Below are 26,180 nucleotides of genomic sequence, written 5' to 3' on the forward strand. Positions count from 1 at the left end.
TACCACCCTCCCGCTGAGCTTCTCTTTACAGCCTCTGACCCCAGGCACCTGGCCAGTAGCGCACGTGGACTTGACCTTAGGCCGGAGTCCTCCTGTCCTGCCTTTGCACCCGCACAAGCTCCGGTGGCCGCTGGGTGGGACTGTCCCACGATGCCCCTGCTTCCCTCCTCCAGGCAGGAGGTGCTGTGTTTCTGGGTTTCCTTCTGCACCTGAATCGGCCTCAGTTTCAGGGCTCAATGTCCTCCCACCCTGCAGGGACTGTCCCTGCGCTGAAGCCCGGGAGGCACTCGGTGGGGCGGGGGAAACAAAACTGGCTGCCACACTGCAGCCCTGGAAGAAGTCGGTCTGAGCGGAGCCAGAAGGTTCTCCTCTGTAATTGAAAGCCCTGTTCCTGTCCGACAGAAAATAAACCACGTTTATGGTGATTGGAAAGAATCAGAGTTCAGCAAGGCGGCGGCTCTGAGAGCTTGTGAACCTGGTGACCCAGGGTGGGCCCCAGGAGTGAGGCAGAGGCCAGGACAGAGGGACTCGGGCCCTGGGGCAGGAGTACCCCATCGCCCCCTCCCAGAGCCTCCGGAGGTGGAGGGACACCCAGAGCATTCCCACACGCCGAGGCTCTTGGTCACCGTAAAACTGAAGGAAGACGGGTGACACACTTTAAAGATTCCCACTTGACCGAGTAACATTTCTACGTTCAAACTTGAAGCTAACAGGTACAGGTCGGGAGAGAACCAGACGACATCGCCCTGAGCCCTCCCTCCTGCTGCCCCCCACCTGCTCCCCTTAGTGATGAACACGGTCCATTTCTGGCCCACCTGCTCTGGCAAAGCCTTGGCCTTGACTGTGGTCTCCCCGCCTCTCCCTTGACCCTCTTCCTGGATGCGCTCACCGTCCGCTGAGAAAGGGCGTGGTCTCTAGGATGTGTGAGCTGGGCCCCCTCTGACCTGACCTCTTTGTCTGTTTCCTTTTGCTCACTCAATGGCCCCACGTGGCCCCAGTGCCTCCAGGAGCACGCCAGTCCTGCTCCTGCCTCAGGGCCTTTGCACGCCCTCCCCCACGGCCACGTCACTGACTGCTCTTCTGCTCTTTCTCCCCTGGGCTGGGAGCCCCCAGGCAGGGCCCCCTGTTTGTCTGGTCACTGCTTCACGGCATCTAGAACGGCAGACGCTCCATGGGCTTCAATCCACAACATCTAAGAAGCTTCCATTCACAGCTCCTGGTGGAATCAAAGGTGGGGCATGAGGTGCACGTTTAAAGCTGCGACATGTGTCGGAGCTCTGAATGATTTTGTGTGAGGGAGACGTTAAAAGTCTACACTTGAGCCTCGAGCTGAATCTGAGGATACGTGTGCACGTACCACACGGGCGCATGCATGCCCACACTCACACACACACCCACGAGCCCTTGACAGGGCTGTGCCCCCGCCCCACTTGGGGCATCTGCCTTATTTGGGGGTCTCTCCAGTCCTGGCTGAGCCACATCTAATCCACCCAGAACAGGGTTTCCCAGTCTCAGCCCTATGGACTGTTGGGGCTGGATATTCGGAGAACTCTCTGTTGTGGCGGTCGTCCTGTGTGTGATACAGTGCTTAACAGCATCCTTGGCCCCCAGCCAGGTTGAGACACCCAGAATGCCTCCAGACATCTCCAAATGTGCCCCGGGGTGAAATCGCCCGGTGAGAAGCCCTGGTCTAGGATCTGGGGTCTGGCCCTGGGGGGGCTGGGATTTGGCAACCGTTCCAGCATCGTGAGGCTCCCGGCACCCAGCCCAGCGTGCCCGGTGACTGATGTTAGCTGGAGTGCAACCCTCCCTAGGTCCCTTCCTCCCCCTGAAAATCAAACTCCAGCCGGAGTCCTGTCCATCCTGTCTCAGGCTGTGGATGTCTGCTGTGGTCCTGCTCAGTCTCTTCCTTGTCCCCCATAACATGTGTGGTTCATCCCCCACTGTCACATTCTAAGTCACTGGGTGGAATCCCAGCCCCTGGATGAAGCGGGGGAGACGTGACTGGGTCTGAACCAGGCAGCTCAGCAATAGGCTCAGGAACAGACACACAGAGACATGGAGAGGTTGGCTGGGGCCTTGGGGAGATAGGACGTGAGGCCGGAGCAGCTGCATCCATCTTGCGTCCAGTGGTCAGGATGAAGCCAATGAGGCCAATAGCAGAGCAGAGAGATGGTGAGTTGCCAGGTCCAGATGACATCAGCTGAGCCTCAAATCCAAGTCTACACGAAGCCAGTGCTTCCTCCAGACTTTGTAGTTGCAGGAATAATACATTCTCTCCCCGTCTCTCCCTTTCTCTCTCTTTTTCCAGCTTAAGCCAATTTGAAATGGATCTTCTGTCAGTCCGGATCCTGCACAGGTCCTGACATGTGTATGATGCAGGGACACACTTGTGAACGCCCCTCAGGAGGGGTCTGCCCAGTCAGCCGCACCCCAGAGTCCCAGACCAGGCCGAGAGGGGAAGACAGGGGACCAGTGGGTCCAGTGCTCACAGACGTTAGTCTGGCCTTGGCCATTGCACACCCTGTCTCAGGACGTCCCCGTCCAGGCGAGCTGGGGGCTTTCTCACATTGTTGGTAGAGATGACACCAGCTGCTTCATCCTAACCCTGTCCTTGTCTAGGACACAGACAGTCCCAGCTTGGGACCTCGGCTTCCTCGAGAGGAGGAGAGAGCCAGCTGCCAATCTCCTCAGCTAAATTCTAGGCAAACCCCATTCTTTGAGACTTGGGTGTCCCCACCATCCTGAGAGGCAAAGACTGAGCAAACTAAACACTGGAGGGGCTCTGAGAAGGAGCAGGAAAGCATCCTTGCCTTGCATGGTGCAAGGTGAGACACAGACAGCCCAGCACACAGGAGGGGATGTCTGTAGGGCGCTCTGGGAACGATTCCTCTGTTCTTAAAGAGGGACAAGATGTAGGAACATATTTATTCTAGCCCTTTGGAAATTTGGCCTCTGAAGACGTGACGCTGAGAGCTATGGCAACCATATTGTGACCATGAGGAGATAAGCCCAATGCACTGAGCGTGGCAGAGCAGAGAGGTGGGAAGAGCTCAGGTCCCTGATGATGTCGTTGAACCACCAATGAACAACTCTGCCCACCACCCCGAGCCGTGGACTTCTCACTATCTGAGGTCAGGAATCCCGGGGTTGTTGCAGCCGCTTCAGACTTGCTAGGTTTCCATCTGAAAGCATTCTCGGTGACACAGAACATCCATTCTTTTTAGGGGAATCCCATCCTCCCTCAGAATGTCATCTAGCCCTTGTGCCCTCAGACGTCACCTCACGACAGTCCGGGATGGGTGCTGTGGTAGATCATGCTTTCCAAAGATGCTGCGACGACAGCCCCCAAGTCCCCTGGGACTTTGCCACCCTCCCTTTGCACGACAGTGGGCTCTGCCGCCTCTCACCAACAGGCCACGGGAGGGGTGCTACGCGCCTTCTGAGCTGAGCCACGAAGAGCAGCGAGGCTTCGCGTGCTGGGACTTTGTTCTGGGGCCATGTGGCACCAGAGAGGCAACTCTGCCCAGGCCGCCGCGCTGTGAGGAAGCCCAGGCCACACAGAGGGTCCGCGTGTGGGTGCTTGCGTGGACTGTCCATCTGCTGCCAGGCGTGTGCACGCTGGCCCCCCCAGATGATTCCAGCCCCCACCGTTGAGCACCCCATCACACCTTCCCAGCTGAGGTCTCAGGAAGTACTGCTCAGAGAGGCTATTCCCCCTGCACCCCGCCCGACCTCCTGCCCCCCAGTACATTAAAACGTGGTTTAACGCAGCCGACTAAGCAGCGATCGTAACCAGGACAGGTACGTTCCCCAAAGTCCGGCGGCTCTGTCCTTTCCTTGGACACACGCTGTCCTGCGTGGTGCTGGGTACGCGCTGGACGCCTCCCGCACGGTGCTGGGTACAGGCTGGACGCCTCCCGCACGGTGCTGGGTACAGGCTGGACGCTTCCCGCACGGTGCTGGGTACGCGCTGGACGCCTCCTGCACGGTGCTGGGTACGCGCTGGACGCCTCCTGCACGGTGCTGGGTACAGGCTGGACGCTTCCCGCACGGTGCTGGGTACAGGCTGGACGCCTCCCGCACGGTGCTGGGTACGCGCTGGACGCTTCCCGCACGGTGCTGGGTACAGGCTGGACGCCTCCCGCACGGTGCTGGGTACGCGCTGGACGCCTCCTGCACGGTGCTGGGTACAGGCTGGACGCTTCCCGCACGGTGCTGGGTACAGGCTGGACGCCTCCCGCACGGTGCTGGGTACGCGCTGGACGCTTCCCGCACGGTGCTGGGTACAGGCTGGACGCCTCCCGCACGGTGCTGGGTACGCGCTGGACGCTTCCCGCACGGTGCTGGGTACAGGCTGGACGCTTCCCGCACGGTGCTGGGTACGCGCTGGACGCCTCCTGCACGGTGCTGGGTACGCGCTGGACGCCTCCTGCACGGTGCTGGGTACGCGCTGGACGCCTCCTGCACGGTGCTGGGTACAGGCTGGACGCCTCCCGCACGGTGCTGGGTACAGGCTGGACGCTTCCCGCACGGTGCTGGGTACAGGCTGGACGCCTCCCGCACGGTGCTGGGTACGCGCTGGACGCCTCCTGCACGGTGCTGGGTACAGGCTGGACGCCTCCCGCACGGTGCTGGGTACAGGCTGGACGCCTCCCGCAGGCTGGCCGGCTTCACGCCCACCCCCTCAGGTCAAGGCCGGAGGAGGGGCTGGGCTGTGGGCCCCAGAGAGGCTCTGGCTCGGCTTCGCATGTCCCATCTGGAGCCAGAGAAGCAGGACATCCTCAACCACAGAGGATTTATAAGCCCACAGAGCACCAGGCGTGGTTACGGGCTCTCGAAGCCACTTCCGAGGTCGTGACTGGAATGCGTCGCACGCCGTGTCCCAGCTGGCCTCCGGGGAAACGGGGCCATGGCAGCGACACTGATGGAAATTTATGGGGATGCCCTTTGTGCCGCTGGAGAAATAAATGCAGGATGGAGAGGGGACGAAGTGGCAGTGGCCTCCCGGGGGGGCAGCAAGCTTTGCCTGTGACAACAGGACACACATCCATCTCCTGCCAGAGGAGACGGGCCCGGGTTGAGCACAGACCCAGGAGCTGTACCGTCGGAAGCCGAGAGGGACGTGTCTGGGAACAGCTGTCAGGAGGGTTCTTGGAAGCACGTCACCGGGGAGTGGGGATGCCTTCCGGGCAGCAGCTGCCTGCTGGCTTGACACGCTCCCGCCCTCTCAGGAACATCGGTGCGAGCCTGGAATCCCAGACCAGTGCATCCCACACCAACGCCTGGCCTTCCTGCCAGCCCAAGGCAGGATCCTGATGGGCACAGAGACAGCGCAGCCCCACAGAAAACCGCACAAGAGGGGCTGCTTGGGAAGGTGGAGAGGAGGAAACCTGAGCAACGAGGAACGCCAGGGCCTCCTGCTTTGGGGTCTTGTCTTTCCCAGCCTGAGTCCACCCATCCGTCCAGGCAGCTGGCTGCAAGACCTCCCAGAAGCAATATGTACGTGCACACACCCAGACATGCGTATACTACACACGTGCACAAGCACACGTGCACACAAGGAAAACACTGCAAATACACAAACTGCACACACAGCATAGATGTGCACACGCGCATTACACGTGCCCATCATGCATTCACACGCACGCCCTCACGGGCACCGTACGCACAGCCGCACTCTGTGGAGACATTGCCCATGATGCCTTCACACACATGCCCTCACGGGCACCTTACGCACAGCCGCACTCTGTGGAGACATTAATGGCTCATATTCATTGGAGGAGCCTGTGCGCGGAGCTAAGGGTGAGTACGGGTCTCAGACTCACCCTTCCACACCCAGGCCCTCACTCACAGCTGCGGGCGACCCATACGCACCTTTGGAGAGACACGGGCTGAGATGCATGAGAATCACTGCACCACGTGTTCAAGGAGAAATGAGCACACACGCCACCCTCAGAGCTCAGAGCAAAAGCCGGTCAGAAACAGAACACTGGCCCGTGCACAGAAAGGCCCCTCACACCCCCCTCATAGGAGCCCGGTGGGACAGTAACACGTGGGGTCGCGCGCTCACAGGCCCGGTCGCCGTCTGGCTGCCTGGAGGCCTGCTCGTGCCCAGGAGAGCGAGCGGACTGCGAGGGTGGCCAGAGCACACAGCCCTGGGTGCAGTGCTGCAGAGGACCCCTGCGCCCACCTGGAGTGTCTCTGCCTGGGCAGTGAGGTCCATCGGGGCCCGAGTGTGCGACCTTCAGGGCCTGCGACCTCCAGCCCCTCCAGGCACTCCCTAGGGCAGTCCCTGCGGTCGCTGGGCCAGAGGCCGATGACCCGCCCCATGCCAGGGTCCAGCTCAGCGCAGGTGTCTTCTGTTGCCCCAGCAGCCCCAGCAGGGCCCTGGGGATCATCAGTGAGCCCTTAGGGTGGTCAGTGGGAGGGAAGGGAGAGGTGGGACCCTGGTACTTGTTTGTCCGGCCCCCGACGGGATCTGGGGCAGCCCCACGTCGAGTGGACCCTCCACGGGGCCCTTGAGTGGGCTCCCCCTTCCCAGCAAATCCCCAGCTGAGACGGAGCCACGGGGCAGGTGGCCTCCGATTTTCCTGTCTGGCTTTGTTAGCCTCCAACCCTGCTGCAGGGGGACCAGCTGGCTCTAAGGAAGAGCCCGGCACACAGCAGGGTGAGCGGGTGGGGCCTGTTCCCCTCGGCGAGCCTCCCAGGCGGAGGAGCAGCCTCAGCTGAGGGGCCCCCGCCCTCCCCAAGCATCTCCTTCCCTGGGCTCCTGGGCCTGGTGGGAAGGGAAGGGGGTCTACTGGCTGCAGCAGGAGGAAAGAAACCAGCCCGTTTCCCTGACAGCACGGTGCTTTCCATCCCGTTATCTGGGACCCTTGCCTCCACTTGCAGACCCTCAATGCCAGTGGCATCAGAGCCCCCATGTGGAGCCGGATTGGCACGTGGCATGCGGTGCCTGTTTCCAGTGCCTCGCGATCACCATCCGCTAAATCCACACTCATTACCCTTGACCGCCGAGCCACGCGCAGCAGAGACGGTTCACAGCACTAAGACTTCTCCAGCCCTAACGAGGCGGGGGGGGGGGGGGGGGGGGCATCACTGCACGGGAACGCAGGACGGGGCCTCGGACGAGGCCGCTCATTTTTACGATGCCGTTTAATTTGGGTTTGCCAGTCTTCCTTCCATTATCCCGTGGGCCAGTCTTAATAATCAAGACCTTTGTTATGTGCTTTGCGGCATAGTTAAAGCCACCGCTTAATCAGGAAAGCTGCCCACCCCCAGGCAGAGGGAGATCAATAATGCATCCAATGGAGAGAGGCACAGAGGACTTCGGTTTGAGAGTGGATGGAATTGCCAGTTGAGGTGGGAGCACATGCCCACGCACGTGTGCCTGCACACACACGCACGCGCTCCTCCACCCGCGTGTGTTCTGATGACTGCACCTGCCAGATTGGATGGATGGGCTCCGGGGGCTAAAGGCTGTTCAGGAAACCAAACTGAAAGTTTCAAACGGGCGTAGACAGAGCTTGCGTTTATGTATTGATTCATTTAATCCTCCACGCATATTTCCTGAGGGCCCCCTAGGCACCGGGCACGGCCACCGATGTGTGACAACGCGCAGCGGCTGCTGTTTGCGGAGCGCAAGGCTCCCCCGGTGCCCGCGAGCGAGCCCGCTGCAGCGCCAGCCTCAGGCCTCCTCCCGCGGGCGCCAGGCATCCTCAGCGCGGGGTCGGCGTCATCTCGTTTCCTGCTGCGGCCCCCTGCCAGGTGTCAGCTGGCAGTGCCGGGTCAGGGACTGTGGAGCGGGCCGTCGGGTGGGGCTGAGGCGGCACCGGCTGGCGGGTCTCTGAGCGCCGGCTCTCGGCGCCCGGCCGCATGGACGCTCTGCCGGAGCGCGCAGGCGCTTCCTCACAACGTGGCGGCCCCTGGTCCAGGGCGCCTGCCGGGCTGGCGGGGAGCCCTAGAGCTCCACAGCCTCACGTCCGCCCTCCTCGATGGAATGACCAGCCTCAAAAGCCCCCTGACTGCAAGGGGACGGACACTGTCTCCACCTCTTGATGCGGGCGGGGCAAGGTTCCAGACGAGGGGTTTGCGTCCACCTTTGGAAAATACGATCGGTCACACCGGGTGACGTGAGGAAGGTAAGACGGGGAAATCACGCCACACAACAGGCTGCCTCCTGGATTTGCAGATAAAGTTTTTTGGGGCCAGAGCCACGCCCGCTCATGTACCTACTGGCTGTGGCCGCTCTCGCGCGGCCCCAAAGCCTGAAACAGGTACTGTCTGGCTCATGAAGTAACGAGAAACATGCACTGGTCTCTGCGCCCGGTTCTCAGACACAGAGCCGCACCCTTGGAACCTCCAGGGCGATGGGCGAGGTCGGAGTGTTCACACTGAGCTCCGAGTGCCTTGGGAGTCCCTGGCTGACGGGAGGGAGTTTTGTTCTAATGAGGCAACTCTGGGTGGGCTCCTGGTTGGGGGCTGGTCATCAGAAGGACCGAAGCACGATTAGAAGTTGGGCTTCCCTGGTGGCGCAGTGGTTGAGAGTCCGCATGCCGAAGCAGGGCACGCGGGTTCGTGCCCCGGTCCGGGAAGATCCCACATGCCGCAGAGCGGCTGGGCCCGTGAACCATGGTCGCTGAGCCTGCGCGTCCGGAGCCTGTGCTCCGCAACGGGAGAGGCCACAGCAGTGCGAGGCCCGTGTAACGCAAAAAAAAAAAAAAGTTGGCGCTTTCAGCCCCTCCTCCCCACCCTCTGGGGAGGAGGGGCTGAAAGCGAAGCTAAAAATGGATCATGCCAACGTGATGAAGCCTCTGAAGTACGGGATTTGGAGCGTTTCTGGGCCCCAAACATATCCAGTGCCAGGAGCGTGGGATACCCCGGCTCCTCAGGGACAGACGCTCGTGTGCTCAGGACCCTCCCAGGCTTCCCGCTGCGCAGCGCTTCTTCCGGCTCCTCCCCCGTGTCCTTCATCGCGTCCTCATTCTAGAACACGCCAGTAAACACAAGTGTCCCTGAGTTCCGTGCGCAGTCCTAGCAAGTGTCTGAAGCCAAGCAGGGGTCACAAGTGCCGGGGCAGAGCCTGGAGCTGAGGTTGGCGTCTAAGCCCTGCACCTGCGGGTCTGACGCCGACTGCAGGCAGAGAGTGTCAGCACTGAACTGAAGTGCAGGACACGCAGCTGGTGTCAGAGAATTGGCTGGTGTGGGAAAGCCCCACACACCTGATGTCACAAGTGCTGTGAGTGTGGCAGTCTTGTGAGAGTAAAGAAAAACAGGGAGGTTTTTACACACGGCCTTTTTCAGGAAAAGTCTTCTGACGCCGCCCACTGCAGAACATCAGGCTCCAGGATATTGTATGTCACTGAGCAGCTTTCTCAGCCGCTGCTGCGCTCCCTGGGTGCCTCACAGCCCTCGTGGGGTTCCTGGATTCTGCCCACATCCCTCCTGAGGATGTCACCGATTTCCTTCCAGGATCCTGACTGACCCGACTTGAAGGCAGGCAGAGCTGATGTAACAGCGGCATCCCCTAGATCAAGCCGTGCCTGAAAGCCTACCCTTCAGAGCCTGAGCCAATACATTCCCTTTTTTTGCTTCAGCCGTTTCAAACTGGGTTTTAAGTCTTACCAACCCAGCCCCCAGAATGGTAGGCAATAAGGGGAATTCCTGTTGGAGGACTAAAGGTCAGGGAAGATCTCACTTCCAAATATAGAAGACTGGATGCCTGGTCATGCTCATGAGAAGACCCCAGCTCCTCGTCAGAAAGGCCCCTGGGGGACTGGAGCCCGTGTTTTAAGCGAGGCTCTCATGAGGGCTGTCACTGCTTTGAAAAATCCCCATGATGCAGCCCCCTGCGTGCAGAGGGAAGCTCTGGGTTGAGTAAGCTCCAGAGAGGCCCCGGGCGGAGCCTGTGGGACAGGAGGGCACTGGGGGGAGGGGCGTGGGGGAGGGGCGTGGGAAGGCCCCTCTCCACTTCTGATTCTTCAGCCACATCGCCCATGGGGGCAGGAGGGGTGGTCTGCCCATGTGCCTGGCGCCAAAGCCTCCTCGCTTCTTTTTTGGGAAGAAATGGGATATAAACAACCAGGTAAGTAACTAGATAAAATCCACATTCTCTAATTCAGGGAGGCAGAGAGCTCCGCCCCTTCAAATCAGAGTTTCTGTAAAGCAGGTTTCTGTCAATTAAGGCAGAGTGTAAAGGTCAGCTCTTTCAAAGTTCGCCCTGATGTCTTCTTTTGTGACGTGAGAGTGACAACTGGGATTGATCACTCTGTCAGCTTTTATTTCGGCAGGCTGAGGTTTCTTACGGGGGATCTGAATCCTCAAAGGGAAAGCCAGAATCGCTCCTGCTGCTTGAGCAAATCCCAGGCCCAGCAAGACATGGGAGGACAGTGCTCCCGAGGACAGGAGAGTGTGCAGTGACACACCACACACATCGGGTGGAGCCCTTTCAGCTTAAAAAGCAGAAAATCCAGTGCAAATTTGCTTAAGCAAAAAATTTAAAGTATATATGTGTATGTGTGTACACTAATTTACTGCAGAGTCTAGCGGACTTATTTTTAAAATTTATTTGTAATTTATTGCAAGTGGCTTCAGGGACAGCTGGATCCAGGTGCTCATAGCACTGGAACCCAGTTCCTCCCCACATCCCAGCTCTGCCATGCCCTGCAACCGGATTTTTTTCTTCGGTTTCACAAGTGCGCCCTGGGAGCTCAAGCTCTCCCCTCATGATGATAAGATAGTGCAGATCCCAGGCTCCTAAACTTGCACTTTTACTTTTGAGGAAAATCTTGGTTTTCCCCCCCCAGTAGCCTCAGGTAATTCCGAGGCTCATGCTGGACTGGCCTAGACCATGTGATCTCCTTGAGCCAATCACTGTGGCTGGTGGACCGTGAGCTCTGATTGGCTTAGCCCTGGTCATGTGACCCACCCTGCAGCAGGGGTGGGAAGTTTCCATGGGTCCCCACATGGAAACAGGGAGCTACTGCCCGAAGAAAGAGAACTGGATTTTGAGGAGGCGACCGACAAGCGTCTGCTGCACGCAGACGCACATCTGTTCTGTAAGCACCACTGCTCTGATGTTGGGAGATGCGGCAGGACCGTTGGGAGACCCCTGCCCTTGGCCCAGGGCTGGGGGTGGGGGGCTGGACCCCTGTGGGCTGGGACTGCTCTGAAAGCGGGCCCTGGGGGCATTCAGGGGGTCACAGAGAGGCTTCACCTTCATCATAACTTGGTCATGACTGGACTCAAGCCCAATGCCCACTGGGCAAGGGGTCCAGCCATGCAGAGGCAGCGTGGAGGGGTTCTAGAGGGTTCCGCAGAGCCAGCAAAAGAACACGATCTCTGGGAAACAGGGCAAGAAGGGGCTGTCTTCAGCTATGACAACAAGTGCTATGAGGTGGAGGAGGAGACGCAGCAGGAGAACGCCCCCCACTGCCTCCGACCCAAGTCCAGGGCTGCAAGCCCCGGAGTCACAGGGACGGGGTGCTGTGACACGATGTGCCGCGTGGCTCAGGAAGGTGGAGCACGGGGCCACTTCCGTACCAAGTCAGCTGAGGTGTCCCCACGAGGACCACGTGCACAGGAAGGGGCCAAGGCAACAGGTCTGGCTCATCCATGCCCTGCAGCTCCTGGGAGGTGACCTCTGAGCCCTTGGAACATCCTGCCTGAGAAGAGCGTCACCTTCACCTGGAGGCCTGGGGCCTTGCCAGGGGGTCTTTGCTACAGTGGGATTCATGTGGGGTCTCGGCTTGACCTCTGCAGGGGCTGGAGACTGAGGTCAGCCAGTAAAAACCCAGACGCCAAGGCTCAAGGGAAAAAACAAACAAACAAAAGGCTCGAGGGAGCCCCGCGGCTGGCAATATGTCATAGTGTGCTCACACCTCATTGCTGGGGTAATCAGGCACCGTCCCTGGGAGCCCCACCATGAGGGCCAGCGGGAAACTCCTGCCTGGTGTCCTTCAGCGATAGCAAACTGCACCACGCGTGTAACAGCTTTGCTGAGCCTTATGACTCATTTTAGTGAGTTATTGAACTTGAGGTTGGCCTTGGGGGGTCCCGCGAACCGCACCAGGGCTGCCCAGGCGCTCAGAGCTAAACGCCAGCAGCTGTGCTGACCCTGCTGGTGGGCGACTTAGTTCATCCTCCAAAAGTCAGGACACAACGGGGGCTTTCAGAAGGCGACTCACACTCAAACACATGCACACGCACACGCGTGCACACACACTCACACACACCCTCAGAGCCCCTGACTCATTCAGGTCCGCGTCCGTGACTGCCGTCACATCTCGGCACCACCTGCGTTACTATTTACTTTGTATGTTTCTCCAAATTGGCCTGTTTTACACCTAAATGCATTTTTTAAATTCAAAACGGCACCTTTATTTCATCGCTGCAAAGGCAAAGCAGCACCACTTATGCTAAATCAACGGTAACCATGAAAATAAATGCGATGAAAATAAAATAGCGCCATCACGAGCCGCGGTGGTCAAGGCGGGGGGAGCCGCCTGCTCCAGGCTCTCTGGGTACAACGCGACAGGAATGGAGTCACGAGACGGCCTAACCTCCCACTCTGCAGCTCACGCATCCCGGCTGCGGCTAGAGCACGGAACCTGGGCAGACGCGCTGGTCCCCGCGCCCCAGGCCCCAGCACTCCCTGGGGCGGCCACGCGCTCACTGCCGGCCCTGCCCCAGCGCCCTAGAAACTCGTTTCTGGGCATCTCACCTCACTCCTCGCACAGCAAGCCCTCAAGCTTGGAGGAACAGGGAGTCTGTGAGAACCGCTCCCTGGTCCTCCCTGGGCTGGGGGAGCCCCGAGGCCCTGTGTCCCCAGTGGAGCTGATCCACGGCCGACCACCTGTACCCGCAACGATGATGCACCTTCTCACGCTCCGGGCCCTTCCCTGTCAGCCTTCCCACCCCCTCCCAGGGCTTCTGGGACCACTTCCCAAACCAGAGTCCTACCTCAGAAGCCACAACTGGAAGAGGGGCAAACCAAGACAGGCGCTAAAAGGAGACACTCCCCCGCACCCCCCACCCACCTTTCCTTGAAGGCTGCTCCGCGGACTCAGGACTCAGAGCGGCAACTCTGACCACACGGCTGCCCGGCCCAGCCCAGCCCTGCACTGCGGCCCCTGCCAGGAAGAAGGTGCTGCTGAAAGTGCTGTCCTGTTCAACGTTGCGAGCGGCGGGCTGAGTTCCTGCGGCCAGGGCCACAGGAAGGAGCCTGGCTTCATGTCCAGGGTGCAGGCGCCCTGCTCGGCGGAAGTTAGTAAAGCAGTGAGGTCCACTCAACACGGAGTTTTGTTCTAGTCTCGCCTCTGCTTTACTACAGGAGGCGATGATCTGAGACCAGGAGTCCTGAGTGACCAGAAGGCAAGGCACAGCCATCGAGGGGTCCGACTTTTCTGACTAATCAACTGCTGTGGCTTTGGGAGGGGGGGGGACAGGGGTTTACAGGCAAGTGACAGAAATAGAACGCCTTTTAGACACGGGCGACGCTCATTTCAAGCAGGACCTCCGCCCCCCATCGCGGCTCCTGCACCAAAGGCGGGAGGACAGACGCCTTTGGCAGAGACTGTGCTTCAAGCTGTGTCGCTTGTCACTTGTGTCATTTGTATAGGTCGCGGCACCTGGAGCATCGGCGATGGCGCTGCCCAGCTTCCTGGGCGGCGCCGTCCCTGAGCAGCCTCAGTCCTGTACTGGGCACCTGCAGAGGATGCCCATGGCCGAGAGCAGAGAAGACGGATGGGGGGTGCCCCACCTGCCAGGGCCCCCCTCCCTCCGCTCTGCCTGTCCAGCAGATCCTGTGAACATCTGGGTGCCAGGAGCCCAGGCCTGCGGGGCGCTGCCTGGAGGTGTCTGTGGGAGGGGCGGCGTACTCACTTTTTGGGCCTGTAGTCAGGGATGGTCCTGTCCAGGGAGATGCGGTCGCTGAGCTGTGCGTTGTACCCGTATTCCTCGAACTTGCCCTCTGTCTCCTGGCTGTCGTCACGCAGTGTGGCCGCCATGCCGCCCTGGCCCAGGCCGCCCGGCCCCTCCACCAGACCGATGGGCTTGGCGAGCCCTGGCGGAACGGAGAAAAGAGGGGGTCAGGCACGTCCCAGGACCGACCGTGTCCTTCCCCCGCCCTTCTCCCAGCCTCACCCTAAAAGGCCCTTTTTTCAGGTGCAAACTCAGCAAATTCCTTGCATACTGCAGGATTCCAGCTCTAGGACACTGCAGGAAAGGCAAAGCTATGGAGACAGTATAAAGATCAGTGGTTGCCGGGGTTTGTGGGGAGGGATGAACAGGCAGAGCACAGAGGACTTTTAGGGCAGCGAAGCTACTCTGTATCATTCTGTAATGGTGGGTCCATGTCCGTATACATTTGTCCGAACCCAGAGCATGTACGGCACCGAGAGTGAAGCCTCTGTGGGACTCGAGGGACATTGTTCCAGCTAATGATTAAGAACTCTCCAGACAATAGGGGCTTCTTAGACAATGGGTGAATTTCCAGGATGTCCGGCCCCCTTCCGAGAAGGAGGGAGGTAACAAAATGTAAAAAAGGTGTCTGTCAAAGACCAATCAGGCAGCTGGGGAGAAGGAGGGAGATAAACAAAATAGGTGTCTGTCAAAGACCAATCAGGCAACTGGGGAGAAGGAGGGAGATAAACAAAATAGGTGTCTGTCAAAGACCAATCAGACAGCTGGGGATAAGTTCCCTCTCTGGTCCGAGCCTAAGCCGGGGCCAATCAGCAGGAGAACACAACCAAATCTATAATTTACATACGGGGAAGTGGGAACCTATAAAACTGACATATTCGCGCCCAAAAGGGGTTCCTTCTTCGACCTCCTGCGTGAGGACCAAGGAACCCCGGTGCACCGGCCTTCAATAAACCTCTTGCGTTTTGCATCGACTTCCGACTCTTGTTGTTTCCTGGGCGAGTCGAAACTCCTAGGAGACCGCGCAGGTCTAACACCTCATGTAAACTGCGGACTTTCAGTGATTACGATGCGTCGGTGCAGGTTCACTAATTGTAACAAATGTACCACATCAATGCAAGGTGTTAATAACAGGAGAAACTGGGCGGGGGCGAGGCGACATGGGAACTCTCTGTACCTGCCACTCAATGTTTCTATAAACCCAAAACTGTTCTAAAAAGCAAAAGCTATTTTTAAAAAATATTTACTTATTTATTTTGGCTGCCCCGGGTCTTCATTGCCGCGGGGTCTTTAGCTGTGGCATGCGAACTCTTAGTTGCGGCATGCATGAGGGATCTAGTTCCCTGACCAGGGATTGAACCCGGGCCCCCTGCATGGAGAGCAAGGAGTCTTAGCCACTGGACCACCAGGGAACGCTCACGGTTTTTTAAAAATATAAAATAAAAATAAATTAACTTTAAAAATGCAAAGCAGCTGCCCCCCTTGCTCACCAATCCTTGATATTGTTGGTCTTTATAATTTAAACTAATTGTACATCCACACAATGGAACGCTACTTTGGGATAAAAACAAAGGAACTACCAAATATGCAACAATCTGGATGAGTCTCAAAAGCATTATGTTGAGCGAGAAGCCTCCAGAGACACAGAGGAAAACATATGTACGACTCTATTTACAAAACTGGAGGAACAGAGGAAGCTACTCAATGGTGACAGCAGCAAGAACAGGGACCACCGGGGTGGAAGGTGGCATTGGCTGAAAAGGAGCCCTCCCGGGATGACCAAGGTGTGTGTGCATGTGTGGGTGCCTGAGAAGGCCAGGCCAAGGGAGTGCTTTCTGGAATGTTCTATTTGGTCACTTGTGCCAGGAGAGGAGACATCACCCCCCTGATGCCAGGGACCAGAGCAGTGCCAGTCAAGCAAGGACAACACCCCTTGCTCTCTCTGGGATGGGTGATTCTGGGGCATCTTGGTTTTGGGAGTGAGTTCCGGGGAGCAGAAGTTTAAGCCAGAAAGAGTTGGGATGAATTCCCATCCCAGAGATGCAGTTAATAGCTTCCATAGAGAAGTCTCTGGTCCTAGCTCAGGCCACTAGAAGTATAAACTCAGGGAAATATCTAACATTGATGTCACACGCTGCCCCACACTGGGTACCAGGATCTTCTTTTGTGACACCCACTCCCTCCTTAGGTTTTTAAATTAGTTAAACAAGGAGGCCACTTGGCTGGGGGGTCTAACACATGGCCTGTGTGCAAACAAACCCAAACCTACGCCTGTGAATGCCTCAAGGTTACGAAACGGAAACCCAACCACACACAGCCAATCACACACAGAGAATCACAGCCAATCACACACAGCCAATCACAGACACCCACACACAGCCAATCACACAGAGCCAACCACACACAGCCAATCTCAGCCAATCACAGACAACCACACACAGCCAATCACACAGAGCCAACCACACAGAGCCAATCTCAGCCAATCACAGACAACCACACACAGCCACTCTCAGCCAATCACACACAGCCAATCTCAGCCAACCACTCACAGCTGGGCTTTCAGCCATACCAGTTAACGATCACTTTTGCTTTGCTTCAGCGCTTAATCTATACTTTCTCCAGCTGCTATGGGTGGGGCGCTCCTAACCACTTCCAGTTCTAGGTTGCCCCATTCCAATCAATTTTTGTCCAAATATAATCCTTTTTATCTTTTGGCTGGCAGTGCGCATGCGGGATCCCAATCAGGGACCAAACCCACGCCCGCCTGCAGTGGAAGCCCGGAGCCCTAACCTCTGGACCACCAGGGAATTCCCATGTCCAATATAATCTTAAAATTTGCAATATGCCTCAGTTTGTCTTTTAGCGGTTCCCAGCGAGGGCGGGGGTGGGGAGCCGACCTCCATCCTCCACACAGCCGGGGGCTCCTCTGATCACCAGAGCCAAGGTCGCAGGCTCCAGGGACCCCCCCCTCCCCCAGTTCCCAGACCAGGGATCAAACCCGCGCCCCTGCATTGGGAGTGCAGAGTCTTAACCACTGGACCCCCAGGGAAGGCCTGGGAATACTCCATTGTAAATGACAAATGTAGCGTTGGTATCTATGTAGGACTGAAGGATACTCACTGGATGTAAAATTGAAAAATCACATGACACAAATCACTTCCGCTTATCTTAATACTGCTATATATATATATATATATATATATATATATATATATATATATATATAATCATGCTGTTTTTAAACGTCTGTACTGTACTTGCAGTTTCTTTGAAAGGTTTGTAAATAGACGTCTCCCACAGGCAAATGTGCTTCCACACCTGAAGAGAGAGTCTCGCTGCTCATGGCAGCCCAGCCTCAGAGTGCGTTCAGGTGGCCGGAGGGAGGGGTTGCCCCGGGTGGGACCGCCTGCTGCAGCCGGGCCCCGGCAGCATGGCTGAGGCCATCACACCAGGTTCCGCTTACAAAAGCAAAATATGCACCTGTTGAGAAATTCAAACCATCCAGAAAAAGCTACAAAATGAAGAGCCAGCGCTTCCCGTGCTCTCTCCCTCTCTCCAAAGGAAATGACTTTTTCTGGTGTTAGGCCTTCTCATTTTGTCCACTGTGGACACGCAGAGTAATTTTATGGGTCTAGTTTTTGTCAGCCAGAGACTATTTCCCTTGACTTCCTGGCATGAAAGATGAGGATTTAGTCCATTTTCCCTACCGCCTACATCCTGCTCCTGCCTCCCTTGATTTTTCTTAGCTATGTTATTATTTTTAGTTGTTCTGGTGGTTACTTTTGTGACCTTAAAAGGAAACTTAAGGCTCTATTTCTGGAAGTATCAACTTTAGCTGCTGTCTATGGACTCCTTACCAGGTTACAGGAGAAATTAACATACTCCTGGGGTTGCTGTTCAATGGGTATAAAGTTTCAGTTATATATATTTGTTCCAGGGATACACACACACACACACACACACACCCACACCTCTGAATAAACTTAGAGGTCTGCTGTACAACACTGTGCCTAGTTAACAATACTGTATTGTGCACTTAAAAATGTGTTAAGAGGTCAGATCTCCTGTTCAGTGTTCTTATCACAATATAAATAAATAAAATGTTGAATCGCAAAAGAAAAGACATTAACATACTTCCTTTGCGTCTCCCGCTTAGCTGCACCATCCCTTTTATGGTGTCAAAGATCATTTGTAACATCTACATTTTGCTCTGTAACTGCGACTGGGCTTTCCACAGATTTGTCCATGGGTTGATTCCAAAACGAGAGAGGAGTCCACATTTGCCACACTGTGATTATGTTAATATTATTCACTGTGGAGACAAGCAATGAGGGCCCATGAGGACTGAAGTGGAATTCTATCACTAACTGAACCCGTGCACTTAGTGAAGAATTTCCAAATGTCAAGGCAGTATTGATTGCTTTTGTGATACTCTGTTAATTTCCCCGAAGTCTGCATATTTTGGTTTGCTTTAGGTTTGCAGCTTGACTTTCTGTACAGCTTTCTAAGATGAACGTGTAAGAATGATAACAGTTAACATTCAGCTAGCATGTGTCCTTCAGATACCAGCACATTCATTCCCCACAACACCCCTGTGAGGTAGGGCTATAATTCACCCCATTTTGCAGATGAGCTAACTGAGGCACAGAGAGGTCCAATGACCTGCTCAAGGTCACGCAGTTTGCAAGCACCAGAACCTGCCTCTGTACGCAGGCGGTGTGGCGCCGAGGGAAGGTGCTTCACTGTTGTGTGCTGCTGATTCTCCCGGAGCTTCCGAATCACCTGCCTCGTGAGACAGGGTCCAGTTTCCTCTTGCAGACACTCCTCACGGCAGAGCTGGGACTAGAGTGAGGTGCCTGGGGTGCAAGTTTCAAGGAGACGCCCGCCTTCAGGGTCCCCGTCTCTTAAAGTCCTCCACGACTTTGCTCCTTGAATCAGCCATTTGCCAGGTGCCCACGTCCGCAAATGACCACAAAACACCGCTGCGGACGTGCTGGTGGGACCAGCTGGACACTGGCCATCGCTGGAACCAAAGCCCCGGGAGCCTTGTCCGTGCTCTTCATTGCTGATCTCCCAGCAGCCACAGAGCCCGGAGGGACATGAGCTGGGAGAGTGGATGGAGAATGAATGACTGAGCCCGACGGACAGAGAGGGTGGGCAGGGAGCCAGCACGCCAACCCCAAGGGGCTGTACCCCCGAGACACTCTCCTGCTGGGCCCTGGAGGCGGGGGCTCCGCGGAGCAACAGCTGCCCTTAGATGGCTGTTCTCAAACGTGGGCAGCGACCCCTGGAGGACACAGACTGCAGGGGCCCTCCCGGAGCATCTGATTCCGCAGGTCCGGGGTGGGCCGGAGGCAGAACTGGCACCTCTGAGAAGCCCCCAGGGCATGCTGATGCTGCCGGCTGGGGACCCCACTCGGAGGACCTCTGCCGTGGAACAGGCGCTCACCGCCTTTCACCCCGCCACAGGTACAAGACGCACTGCAGGCGAGAACGTGGTGCACACCCGGCCTTGGGGCTCCAGTGGGGCTGGAAGCAAGGGGAGGATCCTGGGTCGGCACCTTCTGGGCCTCACCCTGGGCCTTCTTGGCTCTGCGGAGACGGCCGACCCAGAGGAGGCTGCAGCGGCTCTCAGAGGCTGGCCCCCCAGAGCACCCTTGCGGGGAGGCAAGGGGTCAGAGCTACCCGCCGCGGGTCTCTGATAGCCCCCGTCGTAGTCTCCAGAGCAGTAAAGACCTGTAACCGCTCGCCTGCTTGAGAACCCACGGATCTCGTTTCGTTTTCAAGGAAAGTCGCGCACATCGGTGCTTCCCCGCAGGGCTCCCGGAGCTCTCATCCCACATTTTTCTCGTGTCCCAGCGTTGACTCACATCTCTTCTCCCGAAGAATTCCTTCTAAGAGGCGGGATTGATTGGTACCCCCGGGAAACGAGGGCAAACGGAGAGAGAAGAAAATTGTCAAGATTAAAGATGGCTCGGCCGTTACTGCAGGGTCTGAGGCCCACTGAACCGATGGCCAGGTAGGGCCTGCCGAGGCCTGCTGGAGCCAAGTCTGCAACTGGGCTTTTGTCCTCACATCTCTCAGCTCCCGGCATCACCAAGCAGCCCGCAGGGGGTGGGGCCGGGGGTGGGGGCCGGGATGGGGCCTGGGGCGGGGGTGGGGCTGGGGTGGGCCGGAGGGGCGGGGCTGGGGCCAGGGGGGGCGCCAGAGGTGGGGCCGGGGGTGGGGCGGGGCCGGGGCCGGGGTGGGGCAGGGGCGGGGCTGGGACCGGAGGGCTGGGGGTGGGGGTGTGGGGAGGCAGCAAAGTGCCCTCGTTCCTGCCCTGCCTCTTGGGGCTCCTGCTCCAATTAGCCAGCCTCGGTGCGAGGGCCCCTGAAAGAGCAAGAAACCAGATTCTCCAGACGGTTCTGGGTTGAACTGTGGCCCCCAGAGATACACCCAAGTCCTGACGCTTGGGACCCGTGGGTGCAAACTTATTTGGATATAGACCTTTGCAGATGTAGTCATTTACAATGAGGGCATCCTGACTTGGGGTGGGTTCTAACCCAATGACTTGAGCCCCTTAAAAGAAGAAGGAATTTTGGACACAGACACACACAGAGAAGATGGCCATGAGACCACAGAGGCGGTGTTGGGAGTGATGTGGCCGCGAGCGCAGGACACCTGGGGCCACCAGGAGCTGAAAGAGGCAGGAAGGACTCTCCCGTGGAGCCTCCAGAGGGAGCGTGGCCCTGCGCACACGTTGGCTGCAGATTTCTGCCTCCAGAACCGTGAGGGAACGGATGACTCTTGTTTCAGCCATCCGCTTGTGGAAACGAACACACAGACCCACCACTCACGCCGCCCGCTGGGACGTGACCTGCAGCCGGTGGATCCTGAGAACGGCACGTGCCCAGGTGCAGCGTCCCTCACATCCGACGGACGCTCAGGCCGTTGTCAGGCTGACCTGCGCGGATGTGGGTGCAGATTCCAGAGGCACCGGCTTCCTTAACAGGAGCAGAGGGGTTGTTTTTCCTGTTTGAAACCCTCCACCTCCTCCTCCAGTGGAGGGTGCCGCAAACTTGTCATTTCGTCCTTGAATAGCCGTGATTTTGAGAACAATGGGAAATTTGCATTCATTAGCTCGGAAACCTCTGTCGGACAGCTTTTCTGACAAAAGAAACCAAAGCCAGCATCCTCAACGCAGTTCTGGGACTGGAGGTCACAGCTGACCTTTGCCGCACTGGCCCGCCCGTGCCAGGCGCTGCCCACACCTGCTTCCGTTACTCCCCACGGACCCTTCTGTGCCAGGCGCCTTCATCCCCCCACTTCACGGAGGAGACCACCGAGGCTCGCCGTGGCCCCAGAGCCAGCAGGTGGCGAGCCCAGCCTCTTAGCCACGTGCTGTAAACTTCAAAGAAGCTTCTTAGAGGGGACTCAGAAAGGTCACCAGCTTTTCACTTTGACATCAAGGACATTTTAATTGCAATTACTTGTCACTATTACTACCATCTCATGAAAGGAAGGTCCTGCACTACACCCTGGGCAGGAAGGATGCACCCTCCTGGTAGCATTTTAGTGAAATACACCTGGCTTTCATTTTGCCCAGGCAGGAGGGGGCGCGGGGGTGAGCTTCAGGCCCACACTACAGGTGAGCCACGGGAGGCTCTCCCAGCACCTGCTGGTCCACGGGGCTCCTGGTCGCACACTTCCCCTCCAGCCAGGTAAGGGGCTCCCTCTGTGGGTAGGGGGGGAATGCCAGTCAAGGTTAGAGGCAGGGATGGTGCCGGGAACACCCACAGTCAGCATGGCACGGGGACCGACCAGGTGACGGTGGATAACAGGTGCAGCCCCGTCACAGCATCCAGACTGAACACAAGCCCTGCTCGGGAGATCTATGGAGCCCCTCGGCACACCCACAGGGGCCTCACGTCTCTCCCAAAGATGAGCTGCCCACTGGCATTCAGGGAGCTTCTCCAGCTCAGTGGGAATCGGACGGCCCAGGCTTCCCTGGCGCCCGCTGGCTCCCCGCTCCTGCATTGCCCTTGGGGAGGGGCCGGGGGGGCACCAAGGGGCAAGTCTGCCTCCTTCTTTTGCTGCCACTTAAAGTTATTGTCAGTGTCTCCTATGCTGTTATATATGACTCGATAATAATTATAATTAATGATCACCTTTTAAAGCACCAAGATATTAAACATTTACTTAACAGTTCCTGTGTCCTGTACATTGACTTGTTTATTTATTTTATGCATTTAGGTCTGTTTCCTTATTCAGATATTGAGCCGCTGGGTCAAGGATAAAATATTTTCGTGGATCTTGGCGCCAAATTACTTTCCAGAAAGTTTAGATTTGTTTTATGTTGTTGCCAGCAATATACGTTCTTACTTCTCTAATTAGAAAGTGCGTTTCTCCTGATTGAAAAGATCATAAATACTCATTGCAGAAAGTTCTGAAGCCACACACACACACACACACACACACACACACACACACACACACACACGCCACAGGGCTACCCAGGGTCTCACTCCACAGGGAAAACCAGTATCAGTATTTCAGCGCTCTAGATTGTTTTTATAAGATTGTATATAATAGTTTCAACTGAGTTTAATAAATACACATGGCGTATATACACGCCTGCATTCTGCTCTCGTCACTACGTCCTAAGCATTTTCTCATGTCGCAGAAATTCTGCGTAGGCATCACTTTTCACGACTGCGAACATAAAGTCTCATCTTGTGGCCGTACCGTTTATTCCTTCAACCATTCATCAAAAACGCATGAAGCATCTCAAATGCCAGGACCCGTGCCAGGTGCTGTGCGTAGGTTCCCGGGGAACACGCGCAATGCCTGCGCTCGGGCAGGAGACAGTCACACAAACGCAGCCGTGGGCCAGTGTGCTGAGGTCAGCCACGCTCACGGGAAGACACAGGGCAGCTGCCCCGCCAGGCTGGGGTTGGGGGTTCAGACACGGCCTCCTGGAGCCTCCGGGGAGCTTTCTGAACCTGCAGGAAAGGGGCCCACAGAAGGGCCAGGAACACTAACCATCGGGTGGAGGGGGCTCGGAGGGGCCTGTGCTGAGTCTGACGGTCTGGCGGTGGCGTCCAGGTGGGAGGGGATGAGGGCTCCCTGCGGGCAAGGTGGCCTGTAGGCACGGGTGACCCAGTGCCTTCCCTCCCTCTCTCTCCCCCCGACCTCAGCAGACCCTCTCTAGTTCTTTCAGGAACCGGCCCTCTCCATGGCTGTCACCCATGTGGCCTGCCTTCTCCGCCACAGGGTTCCAATGAGACACTTCATCCCCTGGACACTGGTCAACGGTGGGCATGTGCCCCAGGAAGATTAATAACCAGGAGAACAGCCCCCTCCTCTGGTATCTTGAGCACCGAGAATAAGGGCTTTGAGGGCCATCCTGGTCTCCACAGAGGGAGGCTGCCCGTTCAGGTGTTCTCCATCCCAGCCCGGATGGGCGGCCCACTCAGGGGCAGTCCAGCCCAGCCCAGGTAAACAGGAGCTGAGCTGGCCAAGGCAGAACAGGGCCTGAGGCCCCAGCACAGAGGCCTGGTGGGTGGGTGGCTCTCCCAGGGGCCCAGATAGCTGGGAGCCCAGGCGGAGGGGGCAGGGGTGGGTCCCGAGCTGTAGGAAGCAACTCGTCAAGGTCGGGTGGAAAGCAAGGCTCCCTTTCCAGATCCAAAGTCCCAGCATGCTCCTACTGGTGGGGTGCCCGTCGGGGTGCCCACTGCCTCCAGAACATTCTCTGCTCGGCTGCTCTGGCCCAGAGCCCGAGGGGACACCTCTGGTGAAACACATTCGGCTTCAGAGGCAACAATTTGACTTTCCAGAGGTAAAGTGTCTTCCGTTTGAGGGCCTGGTGAACCGTCTCAAATTCATCATCTCTGCGGTAACTGGCAGGGATCGTGCACTAATGTGAAAGACCGCCGGTCGCCCACAGCAGTTCTACTTTTATGGAATAATCATTTGAAGTTCCTTTCCCACGACCTGAGGGAGCACACTTTTCTAATTACAAGAGATAATTTGGAAGACGCGGTGGCGAGATGTCTCTATCCGAGCGCGGGTGGGAGACCCTATTCACGCGGGGGGAAGGGGACTGACTGTGGGTTGGAAGGCAGGACAGCAGGAAGGTGCAACTGAGGAGATGACTCAGGAGCCGAGGGGAGGAGTTTGGAGCCCGTTTCCCAGACGCTTTCTCTTGTTGTGCCCCGAGAAAAGTGACAAAGGCATTTCATGATAAATAGGGACTGTCGTTCGGCATGTGTCATAGGGCAATAGGGAGGGGTGGGGACTGCGGTGAGTGGGTGCACACGTCCGACCTGCGGGGACCACTGCTCCGGATCTAACAGGTCCAAAGCCACCAGCTCTTCTAGACTTTCGAGAGAAAGCAGCAGTACAGATTCATCTCTCTACATATCAGCAACTCATTCATATTTTGGGAAAAAATCTCATAAGTTAAGTAACAAATAGGGTCTCTATCTGTTAGTTAGCCAGGACCAGTGTGGTGGGCTAAGTAATAGCTCCCAAAGATACCAGGTTCTAATCCCCAGAACCTGTGGACACGTTGCCTTAAATGGTAAACAGGACTTTGCAGGTGGGATTAAGTTAAGACCCCTGAGATGGGCAGAGGTGGGTGACCCAGGAGGGCCCTAAACGCCATCGCAAGTGTCCCTGAATGGAGAGGGTTGGGGGAGGTTTGACAGAGACAGAGAGGAAGCCCTGTGACGTGGAGGCTTAGCGGGCAGCGAAGGCGGGAAGGATCCTCCCCCGGAGGCTTCGGAGAGCGTGGCTCTGCCCACACCCCGACCGTAGCCCAGGGAAACCCATTTTGGGCTCCTGACCTCCGGAACTGTGACAGAACAGATCTGCGTGGTGTTAAGTCCCCAACACGTGGGCTGTCACCGCAGCTCCAGGAAATGAACTCGACAGACAGACCTGCTGCAACAGCAGGGGAAGCTAACGTCCTGGGCGGTTCCTCTCTCGCTCCTCTGCCCTGGGGCCCTGATGTCCCCAGGATGTGGCAGGGAACCAGGCAGAGCGCTTGCTGGAGACCTGCCCGCCAAGGTGGGGAGGCCCCCAGAGCTGGGGTCTTGGGATGGTCTGCTCTCACCAGCCCTTGCCAGTAGCCCTGGGCTGGGCAGTCGAAGCCCTTTCATCTGCCGTCAGCACACGTGAGCCGTGGCGCCCCAGGGATGGCGGGAGCACAGACTGTCAGACCCAAAGGTTTGGGGGGTGGAGAGGCGGAAGGCGTCTGTTGAGGGGCCACATGAGCTGGTGGAGTCCAGGCGCCCGGGTACACTGGCCCAGGAGTCCAGGTGCTCTGGAGATGAGCCCTGGCCCGGGGATTCTCCAGCTGCTGGGCACCTCAGAACCTCAGGGCAGCCGGCTAGAGCGAAGGTGCCTGGGTTCTGAGGTGCCCGGCAGCTGGACACGCCTCGGGACCCTCGGGCGCTGACCCTCAGCTAATGCGGACGGTCCGGACCCTGCAGAGGACCAGCCAACAGGAGGAACCAGCGGGGCTAGAGCAGGGAAGAAGCCCCAGAGGTGCTGCTGTGGGTCCTGGTGTTTTCCCCATGTGGTGCTCTTGGAAATCAGCCCATGCGGGTTTCACGTGGAAGCCTGACTCCAGCTCTTTGGAAGGATCTGGCGTGCTGGCCGCAGGGGCCTGCTTCTCCACAGGGCAGCGATGGGCTCCACCCCCGCCCCAGGCAGGCCTCTGCTCTCTCGCCGTCCCTGCAGGTTTTGCACGGTGCCCTGGAGGTCGAGAGGTTGTGCCCCTGGTTTAGATGGTTGGAGAGGGGTGCTGGGTTGAATGGTGGCCCCTGAGGCGCTGTCCAGCAGAAACCTGTGAAAGTAGCCTCATTTGGGAAAAGGGTCTTTGCAGATGTAACTAAGGTCAGGACTTTGGATGAAATCTTCTGGATGAGGGTGGGTCTTAAATGCAACGACCTGCGTCCTTACGATTTAGAGAGACACTTACAGAAGGAGACGCCACATGGTGAGGGAGAGAGAGGTTGGAATTAGGCGTCTACAAGCCAAGGACTGCCGAGGATTGCCCGGGGCACGAGAAGCTGGGGAGAGGCCTGGAACAGACGTCCTCAGAGCCTCCAGGAGGGATCAGCCTGCCAACACTTTGATTTCACACTTCCGGCCTCCAGGACTGTGAGAGAAGAAATTCCTGTTGTTTAAAGCTACGCTGTTTGTGGTCATTTGTTACAGCGGCCCCAGGAAGCTCATAGGAGAGGGAAGGAGGAGGGGAAGGGGGAGAG

The 26,180-nt window shown here is 57.4% G+C and overlaps 1 protein-coding gene across 1 annotated transcript in view; it reads right to left on the minus strand.

The window, feature by feature from the left end:
* The window catches only part of GALNT9 (polypeptide N-acetylgalactosaminyltransferase 9), a gene marked incomplete at its 5' end in the record, with an annotated part of 92,350 nt that overhangs the window by 53,258 nt on the left and 12,912 nt on the right, over positions 1–26,180 (minus strand). Inside the window, one exon of the mRNA XM_079942909.1 lies at positions 13,885–14,065. Within this exon, the coding sequence (XP_079799035.1) occupies positions 13,885–14,065 (181 nt within the window). The remainder of the gene's footprint in view (positions 1–13,884; positions 14,066–26,180) is intronic.

The sequence above is a fragment of the Stenella coeruleoalba genome (assembly GCF_951394435.1).
Source record: "Stenella coeruleoalba genome assembly, chromosome: 14".
Classification (NCBI taxonomy): domain Eukaryota; kingdom Metazoa; phylum Chordata; class Mammalia; order Artiodactyla; family Delphinidae; genus Stenella; species Stenella coeruleoalba.